Source organism: Hippichthys cyanospilos, chromosome 6 (assembly GCF_059441005.1).
Source record: "Hippichthys cyanospilos isolate Australia breed blue-spotted pipefish chromosome 6, RoL_Hcya_1.0, whole genome shotgun sequence".
NCBI lineage: Eukaryota > Metazoa > Chordata > Actinopteri > Syngnathiformes > Syngnathidae > Hippichthys > Hippichthys cyanospilos.
In genome coordinates, this window is record NC_142374.1 from 22,303,293 (window position 1) to 22,322,926 (window position 19,634).

Here is a 19,634-nt window from a genome sequence, read left to right on the forward strand (position 1 = left end):
GTCAAATTTATTGAAATAATAAAATGAACTTACATGAAGCATCTGTCATCATATTACCGTATTTTCCACACTATAAGACGCACCGGATTATAAGGCGCGACCCTCCATTAATGACATATTTTAAAACGTTTTCCATATATAAGACGCACCAGATAAGGCGCACCCTCAATTCATGACATATTTTGCAACTTTTTCAATCACAATATAGTAATACTCAAAGTAATAACAATAACTCTAAACTCTCAATAGCATAAACTCAATGTCAATATGAGCAAACGTGTTCAACTGTAAACACACAAAAGAAACAGGTAAAGCTTACTTTATCAATTCATTCCCCTCCTACGAATCCCAATCTCGATATTGATCCATATATAAGGCGCACCTGATTATAAGGCGCACAACTTTTTCAATCACAATATAGTAATACTCAAAGTAATAACAATAACTCTAAACTCTCAATAGCATAAACTTAATGTCAATATGAGCAAACGTGTTCAACTGTAAACACACAAAAGAAACAGGTAAAACTTACTTTATCAATTCATTCCCCTTCTACGAATCCCAATCTTGATATTGATCCATATATAAGGCGCACCTGATTATAAGGCGCACCATCAGCTTTTTTTTAAAAAAAAATAAGGCTTTTAGGTGTGCCTTGTAGTGTGGAAAATATGATAATATCGCAGCCACTGATATGGCTTTGTCCATTTTGCTAAGTCCACTTTTTCCTTAAGAGTCTTCCATTTGTTTAGCATCAACATTTAGCTTTTGTTTTGCTCCTCTTCTCGATCTTCCAAAGCATTGTTTTTGCTTGGTTTGTTATTTACTTTACACCTATTATTTGACTTGTCAGTGATATTAAAAACACTGCAGAATTGAAGTTGTTTTTGTCCGAAGAGGGATTTATTCCACCAACGACGAAAATATCGCGAAAATGAGACCTTGCGTAAAAACGTGACAAGGTGACCTGAAAAATCAAAACATACATCAAACATCAAATGTATCACTGCAACACCTTTTGAAAACGTAAAAAAAAAAAGATGCTTTATATAATCTATATTACATCAACAGAAGGGATGTGATTTGTCGTATATATATATTTTTTTGGGTGCGGTGTTTGAAATGAGGTACACTAAAAAAATTCTCTGCATGACATTAAAATTCCGCCAAATGTTCTGTCATCCACCACTTAGCTTCATTAGCCATTATCTCTGTTGAGTAATCTAAAATGTAAGTTTATTTTTATGTGTTTGCACGCTAACTTGTTAGTGTTTTTTGTCTTCTTAATTTAAAAACAAAAAAAGGTAAACAAGTACATTTATTTTGGGCATTTTCACAGTGTACAAATTTTGCACAAAAAAATTTGTTCTCATTGAGTCAATCTCATGAAATTTGTCAACAGCACCCGAGTTTATTATGGGTCACCAAGACTTGATCATAAACTATTAGCGTGCTGCTTGGTACTCACAAAGTCAAATTGTCCAGCGGGTTAATTTAGCAAAAGCCCCCTGCTTTCCCCTCACACACACACACACACACACACACACTAAACGCACGGTCCTACATTCACCCCCAGCGAGGCCCCCTTTTGCCGGGATCCGCTCAACGGGATAATCCCCCCCAGCTGGTGCTGCGGTAACACAACTGCTTACCCAGTCCAAACAAACAAAGTCATAGTGACAGGAAAAAACTTGAATAAACATATTCCCTGTCCTTCATTTGCGTCCATTATAGTGGACATTTGTTTTTGGTTTATATCTTTAAATTCATTGTGGCTACTCTATTAAGTCCTAGTGTGCTCATCAGAGGACATCCCGGCCTTTCCAATGATGTCTAACGTGTTCGGGTGGGATGCGTTTCACTTCGCTGTCTTTCTGAGACAAAATGGACACAGCAGTGGACACGAATGAAAAGGCCGGGTCTCAGAGATGTTAGAGGAAGTTAGTGCGCATGAAAGTTTCTTTTGGTTGTTGGTTCATTGTTTGTCTGGACCCATGACTAATCAGCTGGGGAATGTCAATGTAAATACGGCATCGGTATGGGATCAGGACTGGAATGATGGAAAGTCACAGGGAGGGTCCCAACACCAACAAAATACACAAAATGCCGAGTGTTATGAAAATTATATATATATATATTTTTTTTTTTTTTTTCATTGATTTCCACTGACTTTTTTTCTGTGTGTTGCTTTTTTTTTTGTTTCTTTTAGTCCACGAACATCAAAGTCCGGTCCTCAAAGGCCGGTATCCTGCATGTTTTCCAGGTTTCTTTCCCCAAAACACCTATTTCTAATGATTAGCTAATCAGTAAACTGGAGAATTATTCTAATCATTTGAATCAGGTGTGTTGGAGAGAGAAGGATCAAAAACATGCGGGATACCGACCCTTGAGGACTGGAGTTTGACGACAATGATTTAGTGCCAAGTTGGAATTGGTGTTATCTTTTTTTTTCTTTCTCTTTTCGCTATTGTTACAACTGTTGTCGTTTCCATTGTCTCGTTTTCCTCCGCTATTTCCTTCTATTTAATCACATACTGCCCGGTTTTCCTAAACAAAAAAAAAAAAAACATTTGGCTCTCCCACTAGCGCTGACTGTAAGATTACTATCAATAAAAATTGTATTTTTTTGCATAAACAAAAGAAAAAAAGAAATAGAAATCAACTTTTAACAGCTGTTAACCTCCTTTTTACAGTGTTTATATACAGGTTACAGGTTAGTCTAAAACTGAAAAAAGTGAATGAAATCCTTATTTTATTGCAATTATAAAACTTTGTCGTAACGGTGGGAGTTTAGAAGTTTTTTGACGTTGTATCAGTGTAAAAAAAAAACTTCACAAGCACCGTTATTTGATTCACGTGTTGCACAATACGACATATAGATCACTTCTACTGTATAACCGCCGAATACAAGCGGCCGAAACAAAACCAAAGCATTTCTTTGGCGTTTTCGCTTCACAATACACAAGGGTGCACAAAACGCGGCGGCGATAAAGGGGGTTGTGAAGCTTTTGTTGTCCAAGGCTCATATGCGAGGCATCATTCTTCATTCTCATGCGAGCCGGGGAGGAATGATCGCTATGTGGGATGAGCGCGGTGGCGTCTCGGAGCGACTCCTTCTTTACACCCACACACCCCTCGCACGCAGACACTAACAAAGCAACAAAAAAAAAAAAACGTATTCTGCAAAAAGACAAACATCCACATTCCTCGGCGGCTTGATATTCTTTAGCGCGTCGTTCCACCTGTTGCTCTCGCTGCGACACACACTCCTGTCAGCTGCCCTGCGGGCCGCTAACGCGCACACACACACACACTTGCTAGCTTGAACCGTGGCTGACGATACTCGACCTTCCAGTTCCAGCAGCTGTGCCGACTGCGCTATTTGGCGCAACGTGAGGTTGACCATACAGGCTAGCGTTGTATGAGCGCGTTCGTCCGATTATCAAGTGAAACAACCGTGAAGTTGTACGATATTCAGTTTAAACTTATTTGGAGAGAAACGTCACATAAATTCAAATAAATCTAAAAATCAGGGAAAATTTGGACTGTTGGATTGTTGGTCAACTTGTGTTGCGACACCATTTGTGTTCAAATGTGTTGCTTCGAACACCCGGACTACCTCAACATTGATTTCCATTTTGCCAGCCCATCTATGGCGCTTTGAGTTGCATGTTAACTTTAAGCTAGCTGGTTTATTAGTATGAGCAGGTATCAATTCAGGTTCAGTGTAAAAAAAAATAATATATTTTTTTTAAATGCTGTTTTCAAACGGTAAAATACCAGCAACTTGGATGCCGGAAAAGTACTGTTAAATTACGCTAAGACATTTTCTACATCCAAAGTAAAAAACTGATTTGATACTGTTGATTTTATATAGTAAATTTTGTAATTGTTGTTTTTAACGATAAAATACCGGCAACTTCGTTGCCCGAAAAATGCCACTAAATTACTGTGAGACATTTTCTACATTACAGGAAAATATTGTAATGAAACTGTTGATTTTAGAATTACAAAACGTACTACTTTAAATCATTTTATCAAATTTTTTTACCGTCAATGTAGAAAATGTGTTACCATGATTTAACTGCAATCAAATTAAAGTATTTTACCGTAAAAATTGTATTTTTTTTCACCCTTTTACAGTGCAGTTTTATTTCAAGGTATCGTACTCGTGCCGGAAGTTGATACTAAATCATCGAATTTTGAGGGGGCATTTTACAATGATGAACTAGAAATTGAAAATTAGAAAATAGAAACAGAATATAGAAATAGAAATAGAAAAATAGAAAATAGTAATGCAATACAGCATTTTGCACTATACAGTGTGGATGATTCAACTTGAAATACACTTAAGTTATATACTTTATTTAGTAACTATTTCTTTGGAAATGAATATCTCATGTTCATTTTTTATAATGCATACTCTCAACCGCATTCGCTGACTATGGGGGAAAGACAAACAAGGTACATCCTGAATAGCTAGCCAATCAATAGCAGGTCACATATAGACGAACAATCAGTCTCTCTTGCATTCACACAATGAACAATTTAGAGTATTCAATCAAGCCATCATGTTTTTTTTTTTTTTTTTTTAAGAATGTGGGAGTGATCCGGAGAAAATGATAGAAAGCATGAGGTGAACATGCAAGGCCCTGCACTGTACATGTCAAGTCCAAACTAAATATAAAAATATAATAAAATATAATATTAAAAAAATACAGTAAACTGTCTCAAACGTTACACCAATGCCTCAAATTTTAAAACTTTGCGTGTGCTGTTGCTTTTAAACATAAGATGAAGTTTGTCAGAAGCTAAAAATGTGTATTTTGTTTTGATTTACAGCGGGTTTCCAAACTAGGGCCCGTGGGGTCATTTGCGGCCCGACATCCACATTTTTGCAACCCACAGCATAACACCTAAAATATATTTTCACATTTTCCGCCACGCTATTTAAATAGTAATAATAAAAGTTCGATGTATGGATGTCCTGATGACGTTTTTTTTTAAATCCTTTTGATTTTTTTATTGTTTACACTAAAATCACACGTCTTGTACAACTATTGAAGCAATGGTTCATTTGATCACCTCGTTGATTTGTACTAATAAGTAAGCCAAGACCACCCCAATAATTAAATAAATATATATATATTGTGTGTGTGTGTGTGTGTGTGTGTGTGTGTGTGTGTGTGAGTGTGTGTGTGTGTGTGTGTATAACTTATGGAGGAACGCAACCCCGAAAAAAAGCGTGAAATCTGTATTACAATCATGATAGGGTTCTAAAATTGTAATGTTAAATATTTGTTAGTTAAAATATTTCTTTATATATGTCAACAGTAAACATACGTGTATACACTATTTGCTTTTCCTCCCGCTGTTTTTTTAAGCCTTTTTAGACATTAGCAGTTGACTTAAACTTTAACTAGCACAAAAAACGGTAACACCAAAACTGACATTGCCTAACTTATTAAAAAAAAATTAAACTTGCAAGTAAGTAGCTGAATAAATTAAATGCGCACCTGAGAAAAGTTACTTTTGGTTTAAATTTAACGACCAGTACTTCCGCCTCGCTCGCCATAACTCCATCCGCCATTATCGTGCCAGCCGCAGGTGTTTTAATCAACTACGTCACGTCAAGCGCCGACGCGGGAATGCTATGAACTCTGGGAATTCTACGCCACTGCAATTAAAGGCAACCTAATTATTTTCCTTCAAAGTTGACCCGGCTAATATTTAACCGCCAAAGTAATGACGTAAGTCCACTAGAAAGTAGTCCAAAAAAATTCAACCAGTCAACTCGCGACGGAGACTTTAAAACGTGTAAAATTCCATCTTAAAATTTGGAGTATTCTTGGAATGTTGTCCCCGAAAGTCAGCGGGAATCACCCTGGGCAGGAAAATAACTTCATACGGTGTCTTCCCCCCGCATTTAAAAAACTTTCCCGGGGTGAAAAAGTGTGTAAAAAACGCTACGGAGATCATACCTGCTGGGAGTCCTGTCAGGTGGAGCAACAAGTTAGCTAACTTCTCTTCTTCTCTTGTTTTCTTTGATTGTTGTGCTGCCGGCCGAGCCTCCTTCCCCGGTGCGGTTTGTTTGAAGCGGGAGCCGGGCAGGAATTTGTGGAATTAGTCGTGGTATGACATGAAGCCCGGAAAAAAAGCCGCAGAAAAGACCGCGGGAGGGGAGGCACGTCTGACCCGTCAGCGCGTCATCGTGGAGGGGGGAGAGGGAGGGAGAGGGAGGGGTCGGAGGACGGAGCCACTTTTCATTGTGTGAATGCTGCTGAGATTCAAACATTCGCTTCGCGATATTGCAATAAAGAAAACGTTGATATTATCATGATGTGAGAATAAATGACTGATTGTTAGCATTCACAACGCTAAAATAGAATCAATAATAGAATAGAATCGATGCACGTTACATCACTTGTCAAAATACTGTAGTTTATTGTGTTCATGATCGCTATTTATAATTCAGTGAAATATTTGTTAATGCTGAGTACTCAGTGACACGCAAAAGGTTGCTTCTGAGTTTTATGTGAATGCTGAAAACATTCACTCGCATTACATCAATGCTCATTATACAAGTGCAGTCGAAATTGCTTTATTGGGGAGTATTCAGTGAAGCAAATTATTTGGGGGGATTTTAGTGAATGCCGAATGTAAATGAATGTATACATTGTATATGAACAATGTAGAGTATCAAAACTGTTTGTGTTCATAATTATTATCAGTAAGTAAAGCCACAGTAAATGTATTGTGTTAATGCAAAGCTGTCAGTGAAACGTGCTTCTATTTTTTTTTATTTGTAGAATGTTGATACTGACAGCTGATTAATAATACTGTAGTTATTAATAGTGATAATAACTTTTTTTTTTTTTTTTTTTTTTTTAGTAGTATTCACCCACTGGCACTAAAAGTCTGTTACTTCCGTATGAATGCTTAGACGTGTTGATCATTTGTATGATTGTTTGAATAAAAAGTAATAAATCGTAATAATGAAAAGATAATAGTAAATACACAATAATAATAGTCAGTAATTCAACCTAATGACAGCATTTCATTGTGTGAATGCAGACACCCAAGAATTGTCAGAAATGTTTATTATTGCGTGAATGCTGAAAGTCAACCATTAAAATAATTCACACAGGGTCTCCAAATGTTTTATTTCCCCTGTCGTAACGTGAACGCTTGGGAGAAAAAAAAAAAATCATTTACATCTACACGGTTTAAAAAAGAAAACAACATTCAACGTATTCATTCTGATTCGGGTTTAAAGCCGAGCATTTACATAAATAACTAAAAGTATCCATGAAATCTCTCAGACAAATCAAAATATAATAATAAAGAATTATTATTTAAAAAATATGCGTACTTTATTCTGTTTCCAATCCGTTTGTGTGCAAATCGTGTGACTTACTGCTACCTTCTAGCGGCGATAGTCGGAATTACTTCCTTCAGTGAACTCAGGATGTCCAACAGATTTAAACGATGTTACAAACTTAACGCAGATTTACAATCCATGTTGTTGATCGGTTTGGAAATTCACGTCATTTCTCCGATCGAGGATTTGTTTTCAGTTGTCAAAACAAACCAAGAACACTGGAGTACAAATGAAAGTTGTTTTTTTCATCAAATACAAATGTACAACTTTATTTATAAAGTTTCATTCACAAAGGTTAAAGCGAACCTAAAGATACTGATTGACCCACCACATAAACGTATCATCTTCACGCATCCCCCCATCAGAACTTTGGACACTCGAGAGACGCCTTCACATTCATTTTTTGCTCGTCTTCACATTTCCTTTCATTTGGTGCTCATCCCTATACTCGCAAAACAATTAATTTATTCAAGAAAACAAAAAAAACAAGTCTAGATCTTGTTAAATAAATCCTATCAACAAACTACAGGAGATGTCTTTGTACACACACAACATGGCGATTATGTTGATTTAAAAAAAGTTTAAAAAATATAAATTAATTTGAAGCCTCCTGTTGAAGAAGAAGTTGTAGTATTAAAAGTTGTATGGGGATGAATTGGAATGTATGAGTTCACCAGGTCATAGGTCACTTCTTGGAGAGGAATTTCATCTTGTTTCCTAAAAAATAAAAGAAAAAAATGAGGGGAAAAATGTCAGTTTATGAATATATTAGTATACTTTTATAATAATTTATAATAATATAACAAGTAAAACCTTTTAATTTGTGTCCATTGTTGTTTCCGTTTGATCTCAGCAAAGTTAATCCCATGAGAAAAGATAAAGGCTAGCATGTCCCCTAATGAGGACACTAGGACTTAACAGTACATCTCCAATGAGTCGAAAGATATAAACCAAAACCAAATGTCCACTACAGTGGACACAAATGAATGGACTGGCTCTCAGAAGAATATCATTTTTTTAAAGCGACAACATTTCTTGCAGATTATTTCGTAGACCAACAAATGACAGCTCGAGTTTCCCTTGAGGGACCAAAATTTGGTGAACAACCAAACTAACGTCTCACCTAAGCCTTTCAAGAACTTGTTAACTCCTCGCTGTTCACTGCCGGGAAGCGAGTCAAGATACTCCTGCGCTCGCACCTCAAACAGACCTAGACGGAGAACGACACGATTTCATCAAGAAAATCCTGAGGTGAAGAAAACACCAGAAGACCTAAACATCAGCACCTTCCCAAACGAATGAACACAATGAAGTAAATGATCTGACACTATTCTTTTTCTTCTTTTATAGTCCTGTACCTCTGAGGCCCTGTCTGCGCAGCTCCCTCTCCTGGATGAAACCTGTAAACATCTGCGTCTCCATGAACACCTCCAGGAACCTCCTCAAACTTTTGGAGGTGACCGCCTTCCGAAAGGCCTCCCGTTGAAAGGATGAGGAGCAGGAGGAGGGCGTAGAAGAGAAGGAGGGACTGGGCGACGAGGGAGATGAGATGGACAACTCGTCCTCGCGCTCCGGCCCGCCCATGAAGTGGGAATAATGGCCGACCATTTCCACGAAGAAGCGCACAAACGCCTCTGACACCACTGTGCTGAGGGAGCTGGAGTCTGGGAGGAGAAGGTAAGCACCCAACTTCCATTTTGTCCAAAAATATGCACGCACCAAAATTAAAGTAACGCTAACTCCACCATCCACAATCTAACTCTGCATTTAAAAAAATGGTCACCACTGAGCAGGTCTCCTTTGTCCGAGGCCAGCTCCCTCCTCTTCTCCAGTACGTGTTCCAGAGCCGCCTGCAGCTTGTGGGGGAGAATGGAGTCCTCGTCGTCCATCTATAAGTGGAAAAAAGTATGGTAAAGGCGGGAAAAAAAACGCATCCGCGCCGATTGAAGATCGTGCTCTACCTGTCGTAAGAAGCGGCTGTTGCCAAGGTCCACCACCAGCACCTGTGAGAAATATAACTTAGTTAGAATTGTTGGTTTAAAAAAAAAAGATGATTTCAATCAGTTGCTGTGCCCATTTTTTTCCCAGTGGAAATATATTCAATTATCATATGTACCGCTAGAGGGAGCCACACCACCACTATGATAATCTACCAGTACAGCAAACCTTTCAGTGATGTAGCGCCAATGAATTCTTTTCAGCCGATTACCGCCTAACCTGTGCAAAGCATTTTTGAAAATTTCAATCAAAATTACATCAAACAAAATTTTGTTCCTTCCATGTCTGATTCATTAAGCTTCATAACCACATTGAGCAATTCTAGAAGATAGACCATGTAACATATTTTTTTTTTCTGGTTTGTCTCTCATAAAATTGCATCACTAATGACAATCCAGGGTCAGTGGCGCCGTGTTCCAATTGATTTGCTCTCAATTTGAAAAGAGAACATTAAAACCCATTAAATTTGCGCATACATGTAGAAACAATGATGGTCGAGGAAATTAAAAACCAGCTCCTTATCCGTTGTTTTTACCTCCTCAATCGGGAGCTCTTTAAGGCGAGGAAGCGAGCTGGAGAGCAGTCCGACGATGAAGGGGGTCGGGGTGCACACGATATCCAACATGGAAGGCGGTAGGACAGGAATATACGTGTGCTGCCAGGTGAACGGATAGAGGAGCGCCACCACGGCATGGCAACATTGCGACAAGGTGCTGCCAAGACACGAGAAGGAATCGTTCATTCGGAGTTTGAAAACTGCACAATAAAGACGTACAAATGGATGGAAAGCTAATGCAGTTGCATGTTTTGACCGCTAGATAGCAGCAAAGTGCCATGGCTCATTGTCAAAATTGTGTTGAAATATGTCATTTGAGTTTGGCTGAGATGTTGCGTTCGGGAAAATAATGGCCCGGCAACACGCAGCTTGTTTCTTATGCTCATATGTAATTCATTAAAATAAAAATATTGAGGAGACCAAGTTTCCACTCGCTAGATGGAAATATTACAAGACTGATCCTCTAACTTCTTTTCCTGCAAAAATTCACACTAGCTTATAATCATTCATTTAAGTTGCTTTTTATTAATGGAAAAAAAAGCAAAAATACAATTTATAATATAACAGTAATATAATACCACAAATGTGTCATTATTGTCACAAGACGATGGCTTTTTTTCTTCAAGAAAAAAAATACCTTTCAATCATCAAATAAAAGTTCTTTCTGGGAAAAAACAATTCTTGAGAAAAAATATAAAAATAAAAAAAAGTTATTTATTTATTTTTATCTTAAATATATATAAAATATGTTAAATAAAAAATAAAAATAAAATGTTCTTCTATCTTGTTGTTCTTTCATTCTTATTATTATTATTATTATTATTACAAATGCAGAAACAAGACTTCTAAAATTAAAAAAAAAAAAAAAATCAGATCTTCCTTTTTTTTTTTCAGTCTAAATCATATTCTTGGCATTCCTGCGTGCCCCTAACCCTCCTTAGAGACGTGATATTCTAGCACAATAATGTGTGTCCATCAGAGCCGAGGCACGGGCCCCACATTGTTTTCATTAAATCCTGATTAAATGTCTGCTGCCGCTGAAGCTGAACCAGGTGTGGCACAGCTTGGGGCCGCTGGGCTACTCCAACCCGTGCGGACTTTTAAAAGCATCAGCAAGTTGTGTGGCCGCCTGATTCTTTCTACTCTGGCAGCCATGACGCTTTTCCAAGGATGCCGCCATTGTTCCCGGGCGACCGTATAACACAGCGCCATTCCTTCCTTTTACACTTGTTACTTTTATTTTTTGGGATTTGTTGTTCCGCTGTGAAGAATGTGACACCATGTTCCCCACTAAAGCAGATGAGCTAATCCCTCATTAATGTTTATATCCATAAATATTCGGACAATATTGTTTTTAGGATATTTTTTCATTTTCTTTTGTAATGGGTTTGTAACGCAACATCATAAGTGCTTCATGAGGCTTCGTCTTCCCATCATGAACTATATTGTATGTAATAAAGACGGTGAAACCAACCTGAGCTTATCAGCAGTAAAGATGACCCGGCGCTCGAGAAGCAGGGAGGCAAACACTCGCAGGAGCAGGCGCAGACTCAACGAGGAGAAGAGACACTCAAAGTCCACATGTTCCAGGCGAGAATCGGACGGCCGACACAGCTCGATCACCTGAAAAGGGGAAGATGGCGCAGAGGTGAGAACAGGATTTGGAGGTGACGGCAAAAGCGTCTAAGGTCCTCATCCAACCTCTGTCCCAGAGCCAGGCAGGAAATTTTTCACACTGATGGTTCTCCCCGGAGCAGGAAAAGGAGCCTCCATGATGCCTCGCATGAAGGGCTGCACCAATGCGGGTGAGATGGCTCGCCTCTTCTCCACTTCGTCAAGGATCTGACAGCGTACATATACATATATTAGGGATGGGCGAGAAGTGATACCAAGTATCAGAATCGAGCAGATGCCTGGCCTTATTTCAAGGTATCTGTACTCGCAAAGACAGCCGATACTAGTATTGGCTGCTCTCTTGGAGCTCAACATTAGAAAAACAGAAACTTGACATTAATTTCATGAACCCTGACAGAAATGCTATTTTGGAAGAAGCTTAGGTTTTGTTCTGGGGTTGATTTGCACATTTCGGACCAAAACACATTCATCTCTGGAACACAGAGCTTGTATGCTTCCTGAACAGTATGATGGCTGGACAGTTCCATGATGTTTATACTTACAAATAATTGTTGGAACAAACTAAGAAGAAGAGTGTCATTGCTTGCGTCACCAAATGCTTTTTTGGAGGTTGGGGGGCTGGAGAATATTAAAGTCATTTCCATTCAAGATGATTTGCAAAACGAGTGTCAGCAGTTCCAAATCAAATTTACGATGTTTACAGAACAATTAAAATATGATATCATAAAACTGATTCATCATTAGGTGGTAGGAGTAGCTTGAACAAAAAGAGCTGCGAAGCACAAGACCACTTCAAGGACATATTTACTAGCTACTTTAATGAAGCGATGGTGTAAGTAAACAGACATTTTAAAGTAGGAATGCCTGTAAATCTTTCATTTCCACTGTAGGAACCGCAGCAGCTAAACACACACACACACACACACACACGCGTCTCTGTGCTGGAGCCCGAACTACAAGGCGAGCCGGGGAACAAGACCGCACACGGGGGAGGGTGTGGCTCTGCGGGCGCATGGGGTGGTCATGCCGGTTTTTGTATGCGAAGGCATATTCGGGTGCATTTGCTTGGACCGTACCTTCGAAAAGAGGTCAAAGCAACCCAAGCGGCTGACGATGCAGTAGACCTCGGGGAGCCTCCGGCCTTTACCGCTGGGCTGTAGATCAACAGGAGGAATGCATGGAGACTGTTAGCGCTAGAAAACTAGCAAGCCCCAGCGTGGTTTGAGTGGCTCGCAGGATTACATGGACAGGATCATAATTTAAACACCAAAAATTTGCATCTTGAACACGGGTGTCAAACTCCGGTCCTTGAGGGCCGGCATTCAGCTAGTTTTCAAACCTTCGCTATCAAAAACACATGACTCAAATGATTAGGATCATTTTGAAGTTCCCGCAGAGCTTGCTAATAAGCTAATTATTTAAATGAGACGTGTTGGGGAGAGAAAACCGGAAAACATGCAGGATACCGGCCCTCAAGGACTGGAATGTTTTGCCTATGATCTAGCATGCACGCAAACATGAACCCATTTTACGTAAATTCAGTAGTTCAATTGTTATTAAGCCTCTCACCACAAATGCTTCATGAAGCTTCATTTTCCAATCACTAGTTGACAGTGCTCAGCGTCACGAACCACTTGTGATTTTTTTCTTGTTCCTCTATGTGGTGGTCTTGTTTTAAAGATTAAAGATAATGAAATGGACATGATTTCAATTTCTATTGCATTTTTAAAGCAAGACTGCTATCTAGAGGAGCAAAAAATACATATAATAAGCGCTTCATGGGGCTTCATTTTCCCATCTCTACTACAAGTAGTGCATAATAGTCAATTGTGTGTCTTTTGGCCAAGGTTAGTGAGACATTTTACATAGAGGAACAAGAAAAAAAATCCAAAGTGCTTCGTGAGGCTTCAATTTCCATTTACAAGTGACCAGTGCTCAGCCTTGTACCACAAGTTAGTGCGAGGGAAAACGAAGCCTCATGAACCACTTGTGAATTTTTTCTTACTCCTCTAGATGGCGCGCTTGCTTTAAAGATAAAAGCTAACACAATTGAAATGCAATTAATTTGCACTGCATCTTTAAAGCAGGAATGCCATCTAGAGGAGCAAAAAAAAAAAAAAAGTGCTTCATAGAACTTCATTTTCCCATCACTACCACATGTAGGTTTAGTCAGACGGTTTTACATACGTACCAATAATCGTCTGCAGTAGCCGAATCGACGACTTCCGTCCTCGCCGGTCAGCACAAATGAAAACGTCTCACTGGAAATATGATAAAAATTCACACATGATGAGTAAAAGGAAGAATTCTTGAACACAAACAGCAGTTTTCTTATCTGTTGATACCTGACCTGCTGGTATGCACGCATGTGACCCCTTGACCCCTGTATCATTTACCTCCAGCTAATTATTAGTCGTCTGGGCCCGGCTCTCGAAACAATGTTGAACTTTGAACCTTTTGAATTGAAACTTCCCAGGAAGAAAACCAAGTGTGACGTCGCAAATAAGGGCGCTAACCTTAAAAGCGGCTATTTCTAGTTTGGAGCTAATGCTAACAACGCAGAATATGGCACGGCACGACCGACCTGGGGAAGTTGTCGACAGGCGCCCAGTCTTTGGCGTCGGGGAAGCAGAACTGAGGGATGACCTTCAGCTGGTCCTCTGTCTCCCGCATGAACTTGAAGCTCCGTTCAAGCTGGATTGGAAAACGCAACAGGGTTATCATTATATTTTCTCAAAGAGCGCTTGTAATAGCGTCAGTCTTTTTTGATAAGCGCTTTCGCTGCCAGTGCAAGTTACTGAACCAAACTGCCGCGGTGGTTAAGTGGTTAAGCATGAATGAAAACTTGAGAATTTTCCTCTTTTTTTCATAAAAATATATCTGCCAGGTTTCATAAACGGAAAGTTTTTTTCTTCAGGTTCAGAATTTGTTTTCAATGTACATTACTGTCTTTGCTTTGGTATTTTTAGTATGAAACAATGTATTAAAAGACATGAAAATCTTTCATATTCAGTAATATTCGGGGAATTACTTTTATTTTTCATAACACGTAAAAAGACTTTTGATACCAGGTCAATAGCGGCCTTATTTCAAGATATCACTCCGCCTTCCAGTCTCTTCATTCTGACACCACCATCAAAATCCTTTCAGACTTCTAAGTGGCCGAAGTAATGCTTGTGTGTTTGCATTTAGCAAATGTTGTCTCGTTTACTTTTAGAGGGAACTGCTGCGTGACTTCCGGCAGATAAGGAACTCCGGCTTTGGTCTTATGGAGGGCTACCACGATGAAGTACTCAAAGAGCTTTCTGTCCTCCATCAGATCTTTGTCCAAGGTCCGGTAGCGCCCCATCTGCCTCAGCATGGACTGGACCGACACCAGTCTCTGGCTATGAGCTAAAGGAGCGAGAAAAAAAATATAGAATGCAAAAGATGTCTTTTTGTGTCTTTTTTTTCTGGCTTCTTCTCACCTTTGAGTTTCTCCTCTGTGTCACTTTCTGATTCGCTGTTCTCGTCTGTCACTACGATCAAAAGACAAACATGATTTGTGTCCCCTACCAAAAACGTTGAAGTAATGCCCTCACCTCTCCCCGAGCTGGACTCAGTGGACTGCGACACCTTCTTCATGCGCTTTTTCCCCCTCCGGGCTTCGAAGATACCATTTATTTTCATCACCATCTGGAGGGGGGGTCAAGAAAAGGACTTTTTAAAACAAAAATCTGCCAGGCTCCAACTCGCGCTTTCAATGAAGCTTCGAAGACATGGGTGTCCAACATATGGCCCGTGGGCCAGGTACGGCCCCAAATAGGTTTAACCAGGCCCGGAAGATGTTTTTCAAAATCGCCATTACTCCTGAGCTGTTGGCGCTAACAACTTAATTCCGACAGATTTTGAAACGGTAGCTGGCACGTTTTCAAGTGTTGGGGAAGGCAGAAGCGGTGGATCGGAGTGGAGAGAGTGGCCTGAACCATCTTATCATTTGTTTTAAAATATGTGTTTCATAAAAGAATGGAAAAATGATAATAGAAATTTTCCATTAATTTCATGCAATTAAACGGAAAAAAAATGCTATTTTGGGATATATAGGAGCCAAAAAAGAAGTTACTTTACCCAATCTGGTGTAGCCATATTTTCCATTATGAACAATGTCACTGTTCAATGAATTTAAAAAAAAAACGTTTTTAGGTTATATACTGCGGCATGATTTGCTGTCCTGCGCGCCTGAGAATAAATTTTCCTCCATGCGGCCCCTGAGCTAAAAAAAAAAATGACTGTGACAGCCCTGCTCTTAGGCAAGAGATACCTTGGGGATTTTCCTCCGCCGCCGGTTGTACGGGTCTCCCGAGAGACAAGGGGTGTCATCGGGGCTACTGGGCGTGGAGGGCGGGCTGGCGCGAGACGGCGAGGACACTCCGGCGTCCCTGTTGCTCTTGCGTAACTCCAAGAGTTTGAAGCTCCGTCGCTCGGAGTTTTGCCTGAAGAAGCCAGGCTTGGAGCATAGCTGTTGGCGCAAAGACAGTAGAAGCTTTTACTTCAATTGCTAATAATGAATTCAACGTCTTTGTATAACCTTGTTTGTGAGAAGACACCTTGAGTAATTAGACTCGTTTAAAAAAAAAAAAAATAATATGCAGGAATTTTTTTTTCTACCTTAGATACCCATTTATTTAGTGTCCTATCAGAAAGTGAAGTTAGCGTAGCAACAAATGTTCAAGTTTCACGTTTAGATGACTAACACACTGTCAACAAGGTGAAAACAAGCTCAATTGCTAATTACGCTAATTGATCACACCTTAAAAAGACTTAATTAGGCTGACGTTGTATTACATCGTACGTATTGCTAGTGATTAGCCGCAGCTCCAAGGTTAGTGCTTGGAGCCGAGGCTAATCGCTAGCATCAATAGATGCTAGCAGTCTTTTGTTGTTTGCTGTCATTTTTCATAAACTAAACGGAAAGATAAAAAAAAAAAACAATTTAAAAAAAGTGCTCCAATAGGCAATCAAAATGGTTCACTTGACGTCTCTTTTTTTTTGTGGTCATTTTCACATGTAGTCTATTGTGAAGGTTTGTACAAATTGTGGAGGAAGTACCCGAAAAAGAAAGCAATATAGAAAACGGAATTCTTGTCGTACCTTCGTTGGCGTGTCAGGAATGGGCGAGGAGGAAACAGGCGACACACATTTGCTCCCGAGACAACTTCTCTCCAGCTCAATGTCTTCGTAGGGATTCTCCTTGGATGGGGGGTCTTCAGGAAGGAAAAAAAACAGAGGCACTTAGATTATGAAACAGCCTTTTATAAGATCACCCCCAAAATATTTCCATATCAGCCAGACAATTCCAGGTCCAGATGTGCAGCGAGCAAGCAGACATCTCGGCGTGCTTACTCAGCTCGTTGCGGCAACCGAGAATCAAACGGCCGACGCCAACAAAAGTAGCATTTTTCTTTGGCTTTTTATTGCCCCTCGTATTTTAACGGCCCGTAATAGCGCAAGCATCTCACCATGGATTAGAAGTCCAAAGATAAAATGTGCGTCTCATTTGGGGACAAATGAGTTATTACTCTTGTTAGACCAAACACTTATTGGAACTAAAATGTGAGCCGTTTTATGTAAGACAAAGTTGAAAGGAAATTAAAGACGAGGAGGGAAATGATGTGGCGATGGTGTTGTTCCAAGAAGATCTAATCACTTGCAGAGTTTCGATGAGGTCATACCTACTGGATGTTGCACACAGCTCGCTGAATTGGAAACGCGGCAATGTAGAAACGGGCATTATTTTCTTCCCTGATTCGGTATTATCAGCAAATCTAATTTAAAGTGTTCCTTTTCAAATTGAGAGCAAATTAATTGGAACATGAAACCTTTCTTTTCTTTCGTTTTAATTAGGTGCCATGTGACGCAATTCTCTGGCAGACGAGACGGAAATAAAGCGAATGAGGTGAAACAAGCTATATTCTGGTTTTAATTTTTTTCTCTCCGTACTAAAAGGACATGCTGATTAGAGCATACTTGCTTACAATAGTTAGTAGATTTAGTCATTCGTGGCCAATGACGCCTATTGACGTGAAAAATTCCAGTTTTCTTGGCTATTGACGTCAAAGAGCCATTTTGACTACGCTGGCACTGAATGGGTTAATTACATTGCTGTGTTGAGACCGGTGGGGCGAATATAAGATATTATAGATTTTTTGGGGCTTGATTTCCCCTTGAATACTGAAGAAAACGAACATTTTTCACATCGAGTATACCCCCCGCCCCCCATCTTTTCCTTTCGCAAAGGAACCGAGCACGCAATTTTTCATGGCCGCGCTAATCTGTGGAGCGTTTTTGCGTGCATGCTGCGCACATGTGGCTTTGCATCAGTCTGGCAGGAATGTGTCAAGCTACGCATACTGATGACACTTGCTTTCCACTCCATCTGGAAACACTGACAGACACGAAGACATCACGGAGGCGTGTCTGTCCACGTCGTCTACCTGCGCAATACGACCGCCAACTGCATCAAAAATTCCGAACCCAAACAACGGCGAGTGTTTCTCGGATCGGGTCGCGACCCCACCGTGATCGTCGGATGGACTGTACCATTCACACGGTGTGTACGGACTCTAAGGGGAATAACAATGACGCCGTTGCCGGTAATGAGTAGTGGCCGCCGCCCAATAAAATGCCTCCTGCCAGCTATTCCAGCGGTCAGCTTTGACCATACAACGGCATCGTTGTATGTTATGATATGAAACAGGCTCGAGGTGGGGTTGGTATAAGACCGCGGACAATAAGGCAGGAATGTAGGTCAGGTTTTGGCATCTCATTTTTAATAAAAGTGGAGCAGCGTGGCTCTAAATTAATAGCAGAGCAAACATGGCTCCCCCCCCATGACACACATGCAAAAGAGATATGTTATAACGTGTCGTTTACCGATAATGTCCTCGTAGACGTTCTCCTCCGATAAAGTGCGTGTGAGGCCCAAACGGGACTGAGCGTACCAGTCAACTCTGCAACTTTCTGAAGACGACTGGAGCAGGTCCTCAAATTCGTAAGACTTCCTGAAGTGGACGCAGGAACATGGAAATTGTGATATGAAATGCCAGACAAAATATTTCCTTAATATATTAACGACACATGTGGGCTAGCTGTAAGCACAAAAGTCTCACAGGGTGTTTTTTTCTACATCACTTTTATGCGGGTAGAATAGGGGTGTCCAAACTTTTTGTTTTTTTCTAAGGGGTACATACAGAAAAATTTATAATAAAAAAATATAAAAAATATATATATAAATAATAATATATAATATATTAAAAAATATATATTAAAAAAAAATATAATATATATATATATATATATATATATATATATATATACAATTTATAAAGCACACAATTGGTCAATAAAGGAGCATTTTTAAAGATGTTGTGTGCTAATCATTTGATATCAATCTGAGACTTAATGTCCACTACAGCGGACACAAATAGACTGGGTTACAATGAGGACCTCCCTTGATACGTTCCCATAAAATTTTCGATACTTCAATTGAAAATTTGCATCTTTGTATATTTAGAAAAACTTTACAATATAAAAACCTAAAATTATTAATGGCAGATATCCTTTTTAGTATAACCATGGGCCGCTTAAAAATAAATGGCGGGCCACAAATGGCCCATTTGCCATAGTTTGGACATCTCTGGGTGAGATCACGGGTGATTTATATAGCTTGTTGTAAACGCATTGTGTACGAAAACAAACGCTCCAATTGAGGACTTTAAGATGTTTGCTTTTCTCATTTTAGCCTTCTTATTCACTGCACACATCACAAAAGATCATTTTCACTTCATTTTTGTATAGTCCTTACAAGGAACTTGCCAACGGTTGCGTGCAAAATTCAAAATTTCCAATGTGGGTCTCAAGACGAAAACATTCAGAAAACCAAACAAAAGACTTGAGGAGAGTGGAGCTTCCACATACGGTACGGAATGTAACCCATCCAAGCCAAGCTTCAAGTGCACAAGAATCCAGGTCACGGAGGAGGAGGGCTTTTGCATACACAATTTCTTATTGTCCAAAATCAATTTT

At 39.6% G+C, this 19,634-nt stretch overlaps 2 protein-coding genes across 3 annotated transcripts in view; both read right to left on the bottom strand.

The window, feature by feature from the left end:
• Positions 1 to 6,121, bottom strand: part of tead4 (TEA domain transcription factor 4) — a 37,358-nt gene extending 31,237 nt beyond the window's left edge. For both annotated transcript variants that reach the window (XM_088416848.1, XM_088416847.1), the window contains exon 1: positions 5,982 to 6,121. The gene's annotated coding sequence lies outside the window, so the exon portion shown is untranslated. The remainder of the gene's footprint in view (positions 1 to 5,981) is intronic.
• Positions 6,122 to 7,083: 962 nt separating this feature from the next.
• The window catches only part of LOC148422800 (DENN domain-containing protein 2A), a 29,383-nt gene continuing 16,832 nt past the window's right edge, over positions 7,084 to 19,634 (bottom strand). The window contains exons 4-20 of the mRNA XM_088417918.1: positions 18,483 to 18,610; positions 16,701 to 16,813; positions 15,871 to 16,068; positions 15,152 to 15,245; positions 15,038 to 15,088; positions 14,782 to 14,963; positions 14,155 to 14,264; positions 13,762 to 13,831; positions 12,647 to 12,724; positions 11,637 to 11,777; positions 11,410 to 11,558; positions 9,915 to 10,092; positions 9,343 to 9,384; positions 9,165 to 9,270; positions 8,740 to 9,045; positions 8,505 to 8,591; positions 7,084 to 8,098 (exon numbers count right to left, since the gene is read on the bottom strand). Of these exons, the coding sequence (XP_088274044.1) occupies positions 8,067 to 8,098; positions 8,505 to 8,591; positions 8,740 to 9,045; positions 9,165 to 9,270; positions 9,343 to 9,384; positions 9,915 to 10,092; positions 11,410 to 11,558; positions 11,637 to 11,777; positions 12,647 to 12,724; positions 13,762 to 13,831; positions 14,155 to 14,264; positions 14,782 to 14,963; positions 15,038 to 15,088; positions 15,152 to 15,245; positions 15,871 to 16,068; positions 16,701 to 16,813; positions 18,483 to 18,610 (2,065 nt within the window). The 3' untranslated portion in view covers positions 7,084 to 8,066. The remainder of the gene's footprint in view (positions 8,099 to 8,504; positions 8,592 to 8,739; positions 9,046 to 9,164; positions 9,271 to 9,342; positions 9,385 to 9,914; positions 10,093 to 11,409; positions 11,559 to 11,636; positions 11,778 to 12,646; positions 12,725 to 13,761; positions 13,832 to 14,154; positions 14,265 to 14,781; positions 14,964 to 15,037; positions 15,089 to 15,151; positions 15,246 to 15,870; positions 16,069 to 16,700; positions 16,814 to 18,482; positions 18,611 to 19,634) is intronic.